The sequence below is a fragment of the Salvelinus namaycush genome, chromosome 3 (assembly GCF_016432855.1).
Source record: "Salvelinus namaycush isolate Seneca chromosome 3, SaNama_1.0, whole genome shotgun sequence".
NCBI classification, from domain to species: Eukaryota; Metazoa; Chordata; class Actinopteri; order Salmoniformes; family Salmonidae; genus Salvelinus; species Salvelinus namaycush.
The window spans coordinates 6,613,462-6,632,775 of NC_052309.1; the positions used below are offsets into that span (position 1 = coordinate 6,613,462).

At 44.1% G+C, this 19,314-nt stretch overlaps 1 protein-coding gene across 1 annotated transcript; it reads right to left on the bottom strand.

The window, feature by feature from the left end:
• Nucleotides 1-9,469: 9,469 nt before the first annotated feature.
• Nucleotides 9,470-14,255, bottom strand: LOC120044193 (Krueppel-like factor 4). The gene is made up of 5 exons (XM_038988786.1): nucleotides 13,983-14,255; nucleotides 13,697-13,811; nucleotides 12,212-12,962; nucleotides 11,902-12,069; nucleotides 9,470-10,977 (listed from the first exon to the last, which is right to left on the bottom strand). Exons 1-5 carry the CDS (start codon nucleotides 14,033-14,035, stop codon nucleotides 10,802-10,804), a joined length of 1,263 nt encoding a protein of 420 aa, XP_038844714.1. The 5' UTR covers nucleotides 14,036-14,255; the 3' UTR covers nucleotides 9,470-10,801.
• Between the last annotated feature and the right edge of the window lie 5,059 nt (nucleotides 14,256-19,314).

Consider the following 19,314-nt stretch of genomic DNA (forward strand, 5'->3'; position numbering starts at 1 on the left):
CAAAGTACAGATAGATCCATGATGAAAACCTGCTCCAGAGTGCTCAGGACGTCAGACTAGGGTAAAGGTTCGACTTCCTGCAGGACATCGACCCTAAACACACAGCCAAGGCAATGCAGGAGTGGCTTCGGGACAAGCCTCTGAATGTCCTTGAGTGGCCCAGCCAGAGCCCGGACTTGAAGCCAATCGAACATCTCTGGAGAGACCTGAAAATAGCTGTGCAGCGACGCTCCCCATCCAACCTGACAGAACGTGAGAGGGTCTGCAGAGAAGAATGGGAGAAACTCCCCAAATACAGGTGTGCCAAGTTCGTAGCATCATACCCAAGAAGACTCGAGGCTGTAATTGCTGCCAAAGGTGCTTCAACAAAAATACTGAGTAAAGGGTCTGAATAATTATGTAAATGCAATATTTCCGTTTTTTAAATTTGATAAATTAGCAAAAATGTCTAAAAACTTGTTTTTGTTTTGTCATTATGGGGTATTGGTTGTAGATTGATGAGTGAAAACAATAATTTGTTATCATTTTTAGAATCAGGCTGTAACGTAACAAAATGTATAAAAAGTCAAGGGGTCTGAATACTTTCCGAAGGCACCGTAAGTAGTTCAGTGGGATTTTCAAGCATTGCAATTGAACTGTAACCATACAGCTATATATATATATATATATATATAACGTACATTACATGTCTGAAGTTTCCAATTCACATTACAGAATGTAGTATATAGAGTGAAAGACAGTAGGCACATTTTATAGGAACTTTGTTGATTAACAAAATCACTTTAATCAGAAAAAAAATCTAGCTATTGTGGATTCCACCCGGGCTTATACTTGTCTCTCTCTAATTAAACCTCAGCTATAAACATAGTCTCTGGGAATAATTCTATGTCATGTTGGATTTACTGCCATGTGGAATGACAATCATTACCTGTAAAAACGTCTCTACATACTTATAAAATTGTGTTTGTCACATGCTCCAAATACAATGGGTGTAGACTTTACTGTGAAATGCTTTCTTACGAGCGCTTCCCAATGTCGCAGAGTTAAACAATGTACACAAGAAATAAAATACACAAGAATGAAGCTATATACAGGGAGTACCAGTACCAGATCAATGTGAAGCTATATACAGGGAGTACCAGTACCAGATCAATGTAGAGCTATATACAGGGAGTACCAGTACCAGATCAATGTGGAGCTATATACAGGGAGTACCAGATCAATGTGGAGCTATATACAGGGAGTACCAGTATCAGATCAATGTGGAGCTATATACAGGGAGTACCAGATCAATGTGAAGTTATATACAGGGAGTACCAGTACCAGATCAATGTGGAGCTATATACAGGGAGTACCAGATCAATGTGGAGCTATATACAGGGAGTACCAGTACCAGATCAATGTGGAGCTATATACAGGGAGTACCAGATCAATGTGGAGCTATATACAGGGAGTACCAGTACCAGATCAATGTGCAGGGGTACAAGGCATTTGAGGTAGACAAGTACTGTACATAAGGCCAGGGTAAAGTGACTAGCCATCAGGATAGTGACTAGGCATCAGGATAGATAATGATAAGGTATTTGAGGTAGACAAGTACTGTACATAAAGCCAGGGTAAAGTGACAAGCCATCAGGATATATAATAATAAGGTATTTGAGGTAGATATGTACATGAAGGCAGGGTAAAGTGACTAGGCATCAGGATAGATAATAATAAGGTATTTGAGGTAGATATGTACATGAAGGCAGGGTAAAGTGACTAGGCATCAGGATAGATAATAATAAGGTATTTGAGGTAGATATGTACATGAAGGCAGGGTAAAGTGACTAGGCATCAGGATAGATAATAATAAGGTATTTGAGGTAGATATGTACATGAAGGCAGGGTAAAGTGACTAGGCATCAGGATAGATAATAATAAGGTATTTGAGGTAGATATGTACATGAAGGCAGGGTAAAGTGACTAGGCATCAGGATAGATAATAATAAGGTATTTGAGGTAGATATGTACATGAAGGCAGGTTAAAGTGACTAGGCATCAGGATAGATAATAATAAGGTATTTGAGGTAGATATGTCCATGAAGGCAGGGTAAAGTGACTAGGTATCAGGATAGATAATAATAAGGTATTTGAGGTAGATATGTACATGAAGGCAGGGTAAAGTGACTAAGCATCAGGATAGATAATAATAAGGTATTTGAGGTAGATATGTACATGAAGGCAGGGTAAAGTGACTAGGCATCAGGATAGATAATAATAAGGTATTTGAGGTAGATATGTACATGAAGGCAGGGTAAAGTGACTAAGCATCAGGATAGATAATAATAAGGTATTTGAGGTAGATATGTACATGAAGGCAGGGTAAAGTGACTAGGCATCAGGATAGATAATAATAAGGTATTTGAGGTAGATATGTACATGAAGGCAGGGTAAAGTGACTAGACATCAGGATAGATAATAATAAGGTATTTGAGGTAGATATGTACATGAAGGCAGGGTAAAGTGACTAGGCATTAGGATAGATAATAATAAGGTATTTGAGGTAGATATGTACATGAAGGCAGGGTAAAGTGACTAGGCATCAGGATAGATAATAATAAGGTATTTGAGGTAGATATGTACATGAAGGCAGGGTAAAGTGACTAGGCATCAGGATAGATAATAATAAGGTATTTGAGGTAGATATGTACATGAAGGCAGGGTAAAGTGACTAGGCATCAGGATAGATAATAATAAGGTATTTGAGGTAGATATGTACATGAAGGCAGGGTAAAGTGACTAGGCATCAGGATAGATAATAATAAGGTATTTGAGGTAGATATGTACATGAAGGCAGGTTAAAGTGACTAGGCATCAGGATAGATAATAATAAGAGTAAAATAAAGAACAGAGTAGCAGCAGCAGTGTGAGAGAGACACCCTGTGTGTGTGTGTGTGTGTGTGTGTGTGTGTGTGTGTGTGTGTGTGTGTGTGTGTGTGTGTGTGTGTGTGTGTGTGTGTGTGTGTGTGTGTGTGTGTGTGTGTGTGTGTGTGTGTGTGTGTGCGCGTGTGTCGTGAATGTGTCTGGGTTTTGTGTGAGAGTGTCGGTGTAGTGTGTGTGTGATTGAGTGTGTGTATATAGTGTGTATATATAGTCTTGTGAGTGTGCAAGATATGGTCAGTTCAGATTGTCCGTGTAACTATTTAATTAACTCTTTAGCAGTCTTACTGCTATTTAACAGTCATATTGCTATTTAGCAGTCTTATGGCTATTTAGCAGTCTTAAGGCTATTTAGCAGTCTTATGGCTATTTAGCAGTCTTAAGGCTATTTAGCAGTCTTATTGCTATTTAGCAGTCTTATGGCTATTTAGCAGTCTTATTGCTATTTAGCAGTCTTAAGGCTATTTAGCAGTCTTATTGCTATTTAGCAGTCTTAAGGCTATTTAGCAGTCTTATGGCTATTTAGCAGTCTTAAGGCTATTTAGCAGTGTTATGGCTATTTAGCAGTCTTATTGCTATTTAGCAGTCTTATGGCTATTTAGCAGTCTTATTGCTATTTAGCAGTCTTAAGGCTATTTAGCAGTCTTATGGCTATTTAGCAGTCGTATTGCTATTTAACAGTCTTAAGGCGATTTAGCAGTCTTATGGCTATTTAGCAGTCTTATGGCTATTTAGCAGTCGTATTGCTATTTAGCAGTCTTAAGGCTATTTAGCAGTCTTATGGCTATTTAGCAGTCTTATGGCTATTTAGCAGTCTTATGGCTATTTAGCAGTCTTATGGCTATTTAGCAGTCTTATGGCTATTTAGCAGTCTTATGGCTTGGGGGGTAGAAGCTGTCTCGGAGCCTGTTGGTCCGAGAGCCGATGCTCCGGTACCATTTGCCGAATGGTAGCAGAGTGAACTTGGGTGGCTGAAGTCTTTGGCAATTTTTCGGCCTTCCTCTGACACCGCATGATACAGAGCTCCTGGATGGAAGGGAGCTCGGCCCCAGTGATGTACTGGCCCATCCGCACCACCCACTGTAGCGCTTTGCGGTCGAGGGTGGTGCATTTGCTATACCAAGCGTCGATGCAGCCAGTCAAGATGCTTCAATGGTGCATCTGTATAACTTTTTGAGGATCCGAGAGCCCATGCCATCCTTCATGCTGAGTCATATCCAGCAGCTGCAGAGGGTCCACCTGCATGTCCTGTACCCCTCCACTGCAGAGGGTCTTCCTGCATGTCCTGTACCCCTCCACTGCAGAGGGTCTACCTGCATGTCCTGTACCCCTCCACTGCAGAGGGTCTACCTGCATGTCCTGTACCCCTCCACTGCAGAGGGTCTTCCTGCATGTCCTGTACCCCTCCACTGCAGAGGGTCTACCTGCATGTCCTGTACCCCTCCACTGCAGAGGGTCTTCCTGCATGTCCTGTACCCCTCCACTGCAGAGGGTCTACCTGCCTGTCCTGTACCCCTCCACTGCAGAGGGTCTTCCTGCCTGTCCTGTACCCCTCCATTGCAGTGTCTACCTGCCTGTCCTGTACCCCTCCACTGCAGAGGGTCTACCTGCCTGTCCTGTACCCCTCCACTGCAGAGGGTCTTCCTGCCTGTCCTGTACCCCTCCATTGCAGTGTCTACCTGCCTGTCCTGTACCCCTCCACTGCAGAGGGTCTACCTGCCTGTCCTGTACCCCTCCATTGCAGTGTCTACCTGCCTGTCCTGTACCCCTCCACTGCAGAGGGTCTACCTGCCTGTCCTGTACCCCTCCACTGCAGAGGGTCTACCTGCCTGTCCTGTACCCCTCCACTGCAGAGGGTCTACCTGCCTGTCCTGTACCCCTCCACTGCAGAGGGTCTTCCTGCCTGTCCTGTACCCCTCCATTGCAGAGGGTCTACCTGCCTGTCCTGTACCCCTCCACTGCAGAGGGTCTTCCTGCCTGTCCTGTACCCCTCCACTGCAGAGGGTCTACCTGCCTGTCCTGTACCCCTCCACTGCAGAGGGTCTACCTGCCTGTCCTGTACCCCTCCACTGCAGAGGGTCTTCCTGCCTGTCCTGTACCCCTCCACTGCAGAGGGTCTACCTGCCTGTCCTGTACCCCTCCACTGCAGAGGGTCTACCTGCCTGTCCTGTACCCCTCCATTGCAGTGTCTACCTGCCTGTCCTGTACCCCTCCACTGCAGAGGGTCTACCTGCCTGTCCTGTACCCCTCCATTGCAGTGTCTACCTGCCTGTCCTGTACCCCTCCATTGCAGTGTCTACCTGCCTGTCCTGTACCCCTCCACTGCAGAGGGTCTACCTGCCTGTCCTGTACCCCTCCATTGCAGTGTCTACCTGCCTGTCCTGTACCCCTCCACTGCAGAGGGTCTACCTGCCTGTCCTGTACCCCTCCATTGCAGTGTCTACCTGCCTGTCCTGTACCCCTCCACTGCAGAGGGTCTTCCTGCCTGTCCTGTACCCCTCCACTGCAGAGGGTCTTCCTGCATGTCCTGTACCCCTCCACTGCAGAGGGTCTACCTGCATGTCCTGTACCCCTCCACTGCAGAGGGTCTACCTGCATGTCCTGTACCCCTCCACTGCAGAGGGTCCACCTGCCTGTCCTGTACCCCTCCACTGCAGAGGGTCTACCTGCCTGTCCTGTACCCCTCCACTGCAGAGGGTCTTCCTGCCTGTCCTGTACCCCTCCATTGCAGTGTCTACCTGCCTGTCCTGTACCCCTCCACTGCAGAGGGTCTACCTGCCTGTCCTGTACCCCTCCACTGCAGAGGGTCTACCTGCCTGTCCTGTACCCCTCCATTGCAGTGTCTACCTGCCTGTCCTGTACCCCTCCACTGCAGAGGGTCTACCTGCCTGTCCTGTACCCCTCCACTGCAGTGTCTACCTGCCTGTCCTGTACCCCTCCACTGCAGTGTCTACCTGCCTGTCTTGTACCCCTCCACTGCAGAGGGTCGGAGGAGGACGGAGTGACCGGTGGAGGGAGGAGGAGGGAGACCGGTGGCGCGAGGAGGAGGAGATATTGGTGCAGGGAGGAGGACAGAGACACCAGTGGAGAGAGGAGGAGGAGATACCGGTGGAGGGGGGAGGAGGGAGACACCGGTGGAGGGAGGAGGAGGGAGACACCGGTGGAGGGAAGAGGAGGGAGACACCGGAGGAGGGGGGAGACACCGCTAGAGGGAGGAGGGCAGAGACACCGATGGAGGGAGGAGGGGGGAGACACCGGTAGAGGGAGGAGGGCAGAGACACCGATGGAGGGAGGAGGGCAGAGACACCGATGGAGGGAGGAGGAGGAGACACCGGTGAAGGAAGGAGGAGGAGATACCAAAAAAACTGGTATTTCCACTCACAATTGATTTATGAGGAAGGTATCTATCTATGGCCACTAATACCTTTTACATACCTGCATATATTTAAAGCTCTGTGAATCATTTGCATATTGGAAAACACACCAAACCCAAAGCAATGTATTGTTGTGTTGATGTTTGTGGGAGAGATACTCCTAGTAATGAATGTCTATTTAAAATACAGGTCATTTCACCAGATCTATTGATAGTATTTACATACCAGCGTACATTTAAAGCTCTGTGAATCACTTGTATGCAAACACACTGAAAGCAGTTGTTGGGGCAATACCCCTCCCCCTACACCCATGCCTGTGGCAATATTTCCCTTGATCTCAGATCTTCTCACTGACTTCCACCCAAACTTGGCTTCATGCATTGCTGTTGCAGTGGTAACAAACACACAACAAACAGTGTCTAGTTAGCCAAGTTTCGAGTGAATTTACATCCTTCCTAATGAGGATAGGCAAATCTATTGGATATGTTCCCTTGGGTTTTGCCCAGGGGGTTCCCCTTTAGTTCACTAATGTCTGTTTTCAGTAAAAGTACCGTTAAAACAAGCTGGAAGCAAAACGTTTGAATGGTGATAGCCTGAACAATCGCCTAATAGCAATAATAGCCTAAAGAAAGGGTCATATATTTACTCAGTAACTAAGATGGCAGTTAAGATCCATTCTAAACAAAACGTTCAATGCTTAATGACTTCATGTACATGTAATTAGCAAACCTGCAGATAACTGGACATACAGTAACTAGAAAATGTTGTCAATAAGAATTGTCTTCAATATACAGTTGAAGTCGGAAGTGTCATGCACAAAGTAGATGTCCTAACCGACTTGCCAAAACTATAGTTTGTTAACAAGAAATGTGTGGAGTGGTTGAAAAACGAGTTTTAATGACTTCAACCTAAGTGTATGTAAACTTCCAACTTCAACTGTATCCCTTCCTAGGGCCCGTACTCATAAAGTGTCTTAGAGTAGGAGTGCTGATCTAGGATCAGGTGACATCTGTTCATGTAATCGTACTCATGATCTAAAAGGCAAAACTGATCCTAGATCATGCAACAATTCTAATCTGAGACACGGGCCTCGGTTCCTTATATGTTTGGATTCAGTTGGTTGTACTTGACGCTTCTAGGCTAACTTCAGTGTATGGTTCAAAGTTGAATGTATATTTTGTGTCGGTGCTGAATGCTAGCCAATAACTTGGCTTACCTCTTAATTCTTCCTGACAGGTGAAAAGAGAACGCCATGGTAACAGGACATGGAGAAGTGCATTTTGTGAAGATCTTTTTAACGGTGTGTCATTGTCTTTCATGGCTCGAGGCGGTCTCAGTATTAGAAAGAGAGAGACATTGTGTGAGCCTGCTGTGGCCTATTGATGCATTTTTAATGTGCTGTTTATTCGTGACAGAACTATAAAATAAGAGCTTGGGGACTACAGACAGTAATAATGTGAAAGGAATTGTATAAATTATTTTTAAATTCATTTTAACAGGTAAACGGGGATGTCTATCTTGATAAATATTTACATAAAACTAGTTTAATAACTATTTTATATAAGATGTATTAACGTTTGTTGAAATTGCCAGAAACAGAAACTCTACAACTTGGATGCTTGCATTGATTATGAAGTGCATACACTATCTGTGTATATACTGTAGCTGTGGAAAAGGAGACAAGCATTATTAAGCATAATAATGAAGATCTTAAAATAACTGTCCAATGGAAATCTCACTTGTGTATTTTCTGTTAACTCATACCCAAATAATGTTGTTGACTTATCCTCTACTATTTGTGGCCAAAGCATAAATTGAAGGGGGAAAAAACACTTCAGAAACCACACCTCAAAGTTGTATCTCAAACAGTGCTTGCCATTTGCTCGTAGAGGAGGATAAGCTGGCCAATTAGTGTCTACTCACATTAATATTTTTAATGACCGGTATACGCCCACACCATTCTGTTGTTGGTACGCCCACACCATTCTGCTGTTGGTACGCCCCCACACCATTCTGTTGTTGGTACGCCCACACCATTCTGTTGTTGGTACGCCCCCACACCATTCTGTTGTTGGTACGCCCCCACACCATTCTGTTGTTGGTACGCCCCCACACCATTCTGTTGTTGGTACGCCCCCACACCATTCTGTTGTTGGTACGCCCCCACACCATTCTGTTGTTGGTACGCCCCCACACCATTCTGTCGTTGGTACGCCCACACACCATTCTGTCGTTGGTACGCCCCCACACCATTCTGTCGTTGGTACGCCCCCACACCATTCTGTCGTTGGTACGCCCACACACCATTCTGTCGTTGGTACGCCCCCACACCATTCTGTCGTTGGTACGCCCCCACACCATTCTGTCGTTGGTACGCCCCCACACCATTCTGTCGTTGGTACGCCCCCACACCATTCTGTCGTTGGTACGCCCCCACACCATTCTGTCGTTGGTACGCCCCCACACCATTCTGTCGTTGGTACGCCCCCACACCATTCTGTTGTTGGTACGCCCCCACACCATTCTGTTGTTGGTACGCCCCCACACCATTCTGTTGTTGGTACGCCCCCACACCATTCTGTTGTTGGTACGCCCCCACACCATTCTGTCGTTGGTACGCCCCCACACCATTCTGTCGTTGGTACGCCCCCACACCATTCTGTCGTTGGTACGCCCCCACACCATTCTGTTGTTGGTACGCCCCCACATCATTCTGTTGTTGGTACGCCCCCACACCATTCTGTTGTTGGTACGCCCCCACACCATTCTGTTGTTGGTACGCCCTCACACCATTCTGTTGTTGGTACGCCCACTCCATTCCAACACAGACTTGATTACCATGTTTTGGAAATAACACCATTACACCCATATTGTAAGTAATTATAGGTCATATTTCATAGAAATCTGGAAACACTGGGCAGTTACTTTAAACATGTATTATTATTATTATTATTATGAAAATGTGTTCTAATTTACATAAATAGACGGTCCAAAAATATATAGTTTATTAAAACTAGATAATCATATGGCTTGATTTTGAATAACATGGCTGAGATAAGTGATAGATTTACCAAATGCATTTACCAAAACACTGTACAGGTAAATGCTATTATGGAAGAATTCACAGAACAGTGCTCTAAAAACAGCAGTGATCAGTACATCAAAAGTTAATTTCAAATATATTTTATTCTTTATGTTGTAAAAGACAATACAAAACATTTAAAAGCATTTTATTTACAAATGTACAACATTTAAGATTATATAACATATTTTGTCTATAAACAAAAAACTTTGTTCAGAGTTACTCATTTCTTTAAAAAAATAATATGAATGTCTCATTTAACATTATTGCACTTTGCGACCACAGCGTGTTGAGAGATTGCCATCACCAATGAGGAGCAAAGTAATTCACCTGATTAAAGTCAAATTGTGGAAGAAAAGAGGTCTCCAGGAAACTCACAGACAAGACCACCACACTGATACTCTTATCAGTTTTCTGTTTCAAATTCTTTGGTACCTTTTAATATAGTAAAGTCTTGGAGCACCATCCTGTAACATATACATTTAATGTGTACCTGAAGTCAATGGCTTGGAAGAATAGAGTAATATAAATATAAATGTCTAATACAGTATGTTGAACAGTATGAACTTCACAAACAAAGACAAATGGACTGTTTCTGATTGAATAGATAGAAGGCCTCTTAGGATGTGTTTCCGTCACTTCTGTGCCGTCACTTCTGTGCCGTCACTTCTGTGTTCAGTCTGAGTCTCTTGTTTCCCTGATAACCAATACAGGGAATGACATTAAGGGCCAGGGTCAAGTGAACTGAACAGTCGCGCAAGTTGAGCCTGCTCTGAGGTTGACCCATTGTTGCAGTGAAAACAACCAAACTGCTAAGACTTCCAGTAGCCTGAAACTGATCTTTCTGGTTCCTCCCCATTATTTGACTGAAAGACAGATAATGTATGGCATTTATAGCAGTCGGGCAAGTTGAGCTTGCTCTGAGAAAGTTTTGACTTATAATGCAAATAATTCCAGTAGTGATCTTTCTGATTCCTCCCCCGTTAGAATGTGAAAGGCAATTTACATTTTAGGAAAAATGATCATAATCTTCAGACAATTTTTAAAAAACGGTGGTCGCTTAGTGGCTAGGGCTGTCCCTGTAAATCTCTGTTAATACATTTCCAGTCATACGTTGGCACCTAGTCCTCCAGGTTTTGTCGATAAATAGATGAGCAATTCCAGTTTGGTCCCACAAAAGAGGTTGTTCTGAGGGGTCTTGTCAAATGTCAGATCACAAGCCCATAGATGGACAAAGAACAGTCTTTAGTCATAGGGTTGGACCCTTGAGAGTGTAACACTACCAGGAAACACACAGCTTGTATTGGTGCTTTGACAATGGATGGCTAGAAGGCAATGTTTTTTTTGTAAGTCACAAGTTCAGGTCGCTGTGTAATAATATTTATAGTATTTTAGTCTTGGTCCATGGTGTCCAGTGAGTGTCTCATAGGTGTCTCTTCATGTGTAGAGCCAAGTGGTCAGACCTTGAGAAGGCCCTGTCACACTTGGCACACTGGAAGGGGCGATGCCCGGTGTGTTTCCTGTAGTGCCGTGTGAGCTCGTCTGAACGGGCAAACTTCCAGCCGCAGCCCTCCCAGTCACAGCAATAAGGCTTCTCTCCTAGTAATGACAATACATACACACACAGAGAGACAGAGAGAGACAGAGAGAGACAGAGAGAGACAGAGAGAGACAGAGAGAGACAGAGAGAGACAGAGAGAGGTGTGTTAGAATTTTGTTTGTTCTCCTTAGAGTAAAAACAGACCAAACTCTCCTCACCACAGAAAGAGGTCGGTCCTGTCCTGCAGTACATAAATTGTAAAGCAATCAACCTGCGGTTGTATTTGAACAGGATCAGTATCAACCTGCTGCTGTTGCCTGTTCATGACACCTGCCAACTGGCCTTCTCTCTCTCTCTCTCTTTTACCATAATGATGTAGTGGAGTAATTTACTGCTGGCAATACAACAGCCGTTATGCCAGGGGCAAGCATCTTGGGGTAGCAGGGAAAGTAAAAGTTATAGGTGAACATAGGGTGTACTTCAGAGGGAAATTAACTGGAATTACTAGAGCCATATATTTCATTTTTTAAATAAAATCCTCTCATAATGTAGATCTGTAGTTAAAACACAAGGTCACATTGCTGCCTATTACAAAGTGTTCCATTACAATCAATAAATGTGATTATTTCAGCCATTAAATGTATGTCTCCTTTGCAACATGCAAGGAAAAAGTACAAACATGGAAAAGTACAGTTCATATAAATCCAATGTAAAATTCCATGTCAAAGTTTCCCACTGTGAATCAAGAAAGGTCTACCATCCCATAATAAACCATAAACTACAGTAATGAATACTGTCACACATAATTAAGAAGGACAATGGGAATGAAAAACGACCCAACTGGTTGAAAGGTTGGTGTAGGCTAACTATGCCCTAAACAAAGTCTGACACAAAAAGAGAAAGAGCTTCCTAAAGTTCTTCGCACTTCATAGAACCGTTTGAAACAGCGTTTTGACAATGAGACAACCAACATGTGTACCAACCTGTGTGCGTTCGGTGATGTGCTTTGAGGTGGGAGCTCTTGGTGTATGTTTTCCCACAGCCGGCGTAGTCACACGTGTGTGTGGCGATTCTCTTCCTGGGCCAGGAGCGCCGGCCGCGTTTGGGTTTAGGCTCCTCCGGTAGACAGTCTCCGCCCGGGGACATAAGCTCTAGACGGGGGTGAAGAGGGTGGAGTGATGAGCTTCATCATCATCATCCTCTCAGAGTTTACCTCAACGTCAGGCACCAGCAAATGATGAATGTGAAAAAAAAGCTCTTGGTCAAAAACACGTATATTGAAGTTGTACTGACCTTGGTACCGTAGAGACCCAGGCTGTTGAGGGAAGGGCGAGTAGCCTGTCGGAGAGCTGTGGTGGTAGCCCTGGCCAGGCAGAGGGATCTGGGGGTGGGGTAACACCTGGCTGGAAGGGTGGTGGTCTGGAGACAGAGATGAGGCTGATCGGCTGGCTGTCATAGGACGCCCCCCTGGGGAGAAACCGTGGGGGTCGAGGTGAGGCCTCTGTCCAGTTCTGGGCTGGGAGTGTGAGTTCACCCCCCCAAGGTGGAGATCCATGGGTTGGGTGATGTTGCACATGCTGGGGTTCTCCTGCTTTATCATATGACAAACAAACGGCAAGGAGGAGGGGTCCGTGGCAGCACTGACACCAACACTGGTCTTACTAATCACATTAATGCTTTGGCCGTATTCTGCCATATCCATGGTGGTCTTCACCACAAACTTGCCATGGAGGCTGGTGGGGTGGAGGTATGCTGGGTCCAGTTCAGGCCTCATCAGTTCGGCCACGAACCCCCCAGAGGGGGACACGTCGCTGATGTCAGGGATGGTGTACAGCATGTCACTGTGGGCAGAGTCCTGGGGAGAGGGGAGCTGGTAGGAGGAGTAGGAGCCCGGGGAAGGGGACAGGTTCTGGGACCCACTTGCTGCCATGGCCTCAGCCTGCTGTTGTAGCATAGTGTTGGACAGGATGAAGTCATAGTCTAGTAGGTCCAGATCTTCAGGCTCTTTCTTGGTCATGCCAGTGGAGATATCCTCCTTCCATCTCTAGGGAAGAGAAACGCATTACTACACAGCACAAGGACTGACAGACACCTGTGGTCATAGTCATTCAATTAACATAACGCTGAATGTCCATAGAATTAGGAATTTGAATAATCTAATAGGATATCCATGGCTAAATCACTGAGACAGGTCTTAGGTCATAACATGCCATTGCCAAATACCTGTAGATTCCCCCTCTCTATCTAACTGAAATATATAAAAAATATGATTCTTTGTCAAATGTATCTTCTATCTGAGAAAATATTGTGTCGGGAGATATTCTTGTGTGTAATCCCAGACCTGCATTGATTAGTTGAACTTTATTAGGCTTCTATATAAACACAAGAAACCTCAGATCCTTAAAATAGTCACATTTAATAGCCTATTCTATATTCACATGATATATTTGGCAATAGATAAGTCAACAACCTAAATCAATTATCTTATAATAAAGCAATAGGATGCCACTACTGCAATCTAAACACTTATAGTAGGCTACCCTCCACTCAGTTAGTAGCCACACTGAAAATTCTACTTGCTGGTGCACGCCCCAACAGAGGTGCGGTATTCTAGAGTGCGGCAATGACATAAGGTCAAGCAAAGGAATTTACATAGAAAATACATAGACTACATTAAAACCGATTATGAGCTGACCTACCAGTAAACATGCAGAATGTTCTATTTAGGCTAGTTAGACTGTTGATATATAAATAGCTAATATAGTAGATCATACTCACCAAATTCGCATGTCCCATGGATTTATTCTTGCCATTCGGGCCGCTTGCAAATGTGGATATGGATGGCAAAAGCGTCCCGCTCAATGCCATATTGTCGAAGTCACTTGGTGGTTGCCTGCATAAACAAAAAATATTTTAATAAATCCTTGTCGTTTTCGCCCCAAAAAATGAATAGGCTAACGTAGTGAATCAAATCCAAGCGCAATGTCTTTATTATGGCAACCCAACATTCTGGATAGTCAAACTGAAAAAAGCCCGCACCTCACCAATGAAAATATAGGCCTACCTGGTTCCTCTGATGAATTTCTTCTGTAAAATACACCGTTTGTTGTACAGCATCAGTTGTGTATTCTCCACGGGTTGACAGTCCGAGATGATGTGGCGCTATACTTCACTCCAAGCCATGCTTGTGGACGCAGCGAATGGAACAGGCAGACTGAGACGGATAAAACCAAGCTTGGTAACGTTGATGCAAATTCATCAGGAGTGAGGCGACACTATAGGGGGATTCCCTCGTCTCCCTAGCAATTCCACTTCCATGCAGGGACTAGAGAACAGACTGAACTGACAAAGTGACAGCGAGCAAGGGTTTCCTACCGCTTAAATCATCGCTGGTGGACACGCCTTCGTGTTGCTGAGCAACAGCCAGGCAGGACAGGAACAACACTGCGCGCGCTGCTAGAAAAAAAGAAGGTGCAGTTCATGACGATAGCAAAGAGAGTACAGGGCTGAAAAAGAGAGAGAAAAAAACTCCAACTGTTTCTGTTTATATCCATACAAACAGAGCGATGGCAACAGGGAGGCCCTACATGCCGTTTGCCTTTTATCAAGAGCTAATGTAGGGAAACCGGATCAACGCAATTCTAAAGGACAGGTTTTACGCGCGCATGTAAAGTAGGCTTGTTAGTATAGGAATAATGCCTTGTAGCTGCACTCATTGACACAGATATTGTAGCTCCTATAGAAGACACAACAAATGCTCACCTGGAACGGGGACACTCCCCTCTACTGTACGTCTTCGATGGTCTGTCACTCTAGTCCAGGGGTCGGCAACAGGCGGCATGCGGGCCTGAGCGTTTTTAGCAAAACTGAAGAAAAATGTTCAATAACATATGTATATACATACCGTTGTTGCACCTAGACGTTTCCATTTCACAATAACAACACTTACAGTTGACGGGCAGCTGTAGCAGGGCTGACATTTGATGAACTGACTTGTTGGAAAGGTGGCATCATATGACCATGCCACGTTGAAAGTCACTGAGCTCTTCAGTACAGGCCATTCTACTGCCATGTTTGTCTATGGAGATTGCATGGCTGTGTGCTCAATTTTATACACCTGTCAGCAACGTGTGTGACTAAAATAGCCACATCCACTAATTTGAAGGGGTGTCCACATAGTTTTGGCCATATGCATGATCAACAACCTATACATAAAGTAATGATAAAATGAGAAAAGCATTGGCTCACTTCAGGATTAATGTTAGCTATGTGTCCATGACTTTTCTTTCCCTTAGGGTTTCATAGGTCTCACACCATGTCTTGTGATCATTGAACGAGTGGGACAGTAAATTATTAAGTTATTTCTGCACCTCATGTGAGATCAGCATTACAACATGCCTTGTATGAATGTCCTTTCCATAGAATAGGCAGTTAACTTTCCATAGAATAGGCAGTTAACTCTCCATAGAATAGGCAGTTTGAGTTCCAATTATGACTATATACTCAACATGCTACACTGAGTGTACAAAACATTAAGAACACCTTCCTAATATTAAGTTGCACGCCCTTTTACCCTCAGAATAGCCTCAATTCATCGGGGCATGGACTCTACAAGGTGTCGGAAGCGTTTCACAGGGATGCTGGTCCATGACTCCAATACTTCCCACAGTTGTGTCAAGTTGGCTGGATGTCCTTTGGGTGGTGGACCATTCTTTATACACACGGGAAACTGTTAGTGTGTGAAAAACCCAGCAGCGTTGTAGTTCTTGACACAAACCAGTACGCCTGGCACCTACTACCATACCCCGTTCAAAGGCACTTAAATATTTTGTCTTGCCCATTCACCCTCTGAATGACACACACACACAATCCATGTCTCAATCCTTAAAACTCCTTCTTCAACCTGTCTATTGCCCTTCATCTACACGGATTGAAGTGGATTTAACAAGTGACATCAATAAGGGATCATAGCTTTCACCTAGATTTTCACCTGGATTCACCTGCTCAGTCTGTCATGGAAAGAGCAGGTGTCCCCAATGTTTTGTACACTCAATGTCGATGACTATGTACATCTATTTATATAACACTAGTAATACTTATAAACTAAGCATGATCTCTGAATGCACTCTCATGTTGTTTTTGAAGTGGGCTGAGGCTGTCAGTGTTTGATCAGAGCTGGAAGCCAACATAAATGTTTTGTCTGTCCCGTAGTTAGACGTCTATCAGTTTAGAGTCCTGTATGGAGAGCAAACACTTCTGGAGCAAACACTACTGGCCCACCAATCCTGTTGCATCAGGATCTTGTCGGTTGGGCCATGTCAACAAGTATCCCATTGGTTGTCTTCATTACCTCATTGACAGCACATGATATCTACCTTTCAATGTAGAGGCATGATATGATAGTTGTAGAACAATTGTTTGACTTAGTTTGCAGGCATTATTTTTCCACTATCAACATATTTCTGGGGATATAGTCTAGGCCAACTGTCATAAGCCATCACATATCTATTTTATCGACTGAACCTCCTGACTTTGGTTGGTGAGAAAGTATTTGTTAAAACAATTTTTTTTTAAATAAAAGAATACCTGTTTCCTGCAGCAGGTTTAAAAACACAAAGGGACTATGTCAGCATGGCCATATTCTTTATGATGGAGGACAATGTCTTTGTATAGAGGACACTTTCAACTCTTTCTGAGGTGGTTGGCTCAGAGAGAGAGGGAGAGAGAGAGCATTGTGTACCTCCTATCAATTCATGGTTCTATTTACAGTTGACTATCCGTTCCAGTGTAGTCATACTGCTGTACTAGTACTTATATGTGCCCATTTTATGATGGTTAATTAAAACAAAAATATATATTAATAACTTAATTGATGTTCTAGCAAAACTAATTTGATTTTCTTTATTTATGTATTTACATAGTATCAACTCTGATCTACAGGTAACTGCCAAAATAAAGGAAACACCAACATAAAGTGTCTTAATAGGGCGTTGGGCCACTACGAGCCAGAACAGCTTCAATGCACCTTGGCATAGATTCTGGAACTCTATTGGGGGGACGTGACACCTTTTTTCCACAAGAAATTCCATCATTTGCTGTTTTTTCTAATGCTGGTGGAAAACGCTGCTCCAGAATCTCCCATAAATGGTCAATTGGGTTGAGATCTGGTCAATGAGACGGCCATAGCATATGGTTTACATTGTCTTCATGCCCATTCAGTGACCACTTGTGCCTTGTGGATGGGGACATTGTCATCCTATAAGGGCTATAGCTATAGTAGCCAAAATAATGGCCTGCCCAGAATTTTTATACATGTCCCTAAGCATGATGGGATGTTAATTGCTTAATTAACTCAGGAACCACACCTGTGTGGAAGCACCTGCTTTCAATATACTTTGTATCTCTCATTTACTCAAGTGTTTCCGTTATTTTGGCAGTTTCCTGTATGTTATAGTGCTCCAGAATACAATGTTGTATTTAAATATAGTCTACCTTGTCCATACACGTAATCCTTAGGAGGATGTAGTTATCACTGTCCAAACATCATATCTACCTGAAATTTTCATAAGAACCTGATGAGGAAAACTGACGTAATGTTTTTGTACATCAATGCTAATCATGTAAACTCAGTACTGTCGAGGTTTCATGTTTTCCATAATTGTCCTAAATGACACATCTGATTGCCACTAGGATTGGTCCAATCAATGAATGGATGAAGTATACTGCCAGTCTCTTACCTGCACCAGCAGCTCCAACAGTCTCTTACCTGCAGCAGCAGCTCCAACAGTCTCTTACCTGCAGCAGCAGCTCCAACAGTCTCTTACCTGCAGCAGCCACTCCAACAGTCTCTTACCTGCAGCAGCCACTCCAACAGTCTCTTACCTGCAGCAGCAGCTCCAACAGTCTCTTACCTGCAGCAGCAGCTCCAACAGTCTCTTACCTGCAGCAGCAGCTCCAACAGTCTCTTACCTGCACCAGCAGCTCCAACAGTCTCTTACCTGCAGCAGCAGCTCCAACAGTCTCTTACCTGCAGCAGCAGCTCCAACAGTCTCTTACCTGCAGCAGCAGCTCCAACAGTCTCTTACCTGCAGCAGCCGCTCCAACAGTCTCTTACCTGCAGCAGCAGCTCCAACAGTCTCTTACCTGCAGCAGCAGCTCCAACAGTCTCTTACCTGCAGCAGCAGCTCCAACAGTCTCTTACCTGCAGCAGCCGCTCCAACAGTCTCTTACCTGCAGCAGCCGCTCCAACAGTCTCTTGAAAGTATTTCCTAGTCGGGTTGTCTCTCAGCTGCTGTTCTTGGCTCTATGTACAGATTTCCCATGATGAGACTGGCTGTGTTATCACAACTATTGTTATGACTGTTCTAGGGCCCTATAAGCTAGGCTCCCACACTATTGGCTGATTGACTATGGCCTCAAATGGGAATTATCTTTCTATAGCTTGTCCTTACCCCTACGATTGGACTGCGAAGTTGTTGACAAACTGAACCCCCACCCCCACATTCTTCCAGGTTGTCAGGATTTAATCTCAGAGGAATATTTTCTATTTAAAAAAAGGCTACGACCGGATTGGTCACTGGAAAGTAAAAATTGTATACCCATCACAGTTGTACTTAATGTCAAATTATTGATATGTTATTCAACAAACATACGTGTAAAGTGTATAAAGATGGGTAAATAAATTTAGAAACCTTGCACAACTCACTGAGCGCTTGGCAGCTGTTGTCTCCAATCAGAGTAGTTGTCTTAATTTTGATGGTTTCCAGCAGCATTCCATCCCCAGCTAGTTCAGTCCCCTTGGAAAGCATTCAAGTCAATATGAGGACTAGAGGATCATACTCCAGATATTGAGGTTTTCACTTCTCTCTTTCCAGATGCTTTACAGTAATAAACAATTGCATTCATTCTTTCCTTAATGAAAACTCAGTCTAGTTTTGTTAATACCTGTTGCTGTTTATTAAGAATAGCAAACAACTCCCCCAAAAATTCTAACGTGATTATATTTGCTGTGTCTGTCTGCTGTTGTGTCATCTGATCGTGTGTTGCTTGGTTTTTAACTGTCTTTTTACGTGTGAATTATATTATTATGACATTGTGTGTAAGTAGAAGAACTGTCACGCCTGCTCCTGCTTCCCCTCTCTGGCTCTCGAGGGCGCCAGGCGGCCAATCATTACGCACCCCTGTCACCATCATTACGCGCATCAGCGCTCATTGGACTCACCTGGACTCCTTCACTTTGTTGATTGCCCCATCTATATCTGTCTGTTCCACAGTTTGTTCCCCTGTGTCAGCATTGATGTTGTTATTGTTTTCTCCTGTGCAGACGCTGTCCGTGTTCTGTTTGATGTCCGTTGTTTATTAAATGTTCACTCCCTGTACTTGCTTCTCCTCTCCCA

Bases quoted from the DNA above. Each gene is read 5' to 3' on its own strand.
- LOC120044193 (XM_038988786.1), bottom strand. From the start codon at position 14,035: ATGCTGTACAACAAACGGTGTATTTTACAGAAGAAATTCATCAGAGGA. The intron at 12,963-13,696 runs GTGAGTATGATC...TCTCTTCCCTAG, and splicing joins CCATGGGACATGCGAATTTG to AGATGGAAGGAGGATATCTC. The intron at 10,978-11,901 runs GTTGGTACACAT...TGTCATTACTAG, and splicing joins ACATCACCGAACGCACACAG to GAGAGAAGCCTTATTGCTGT.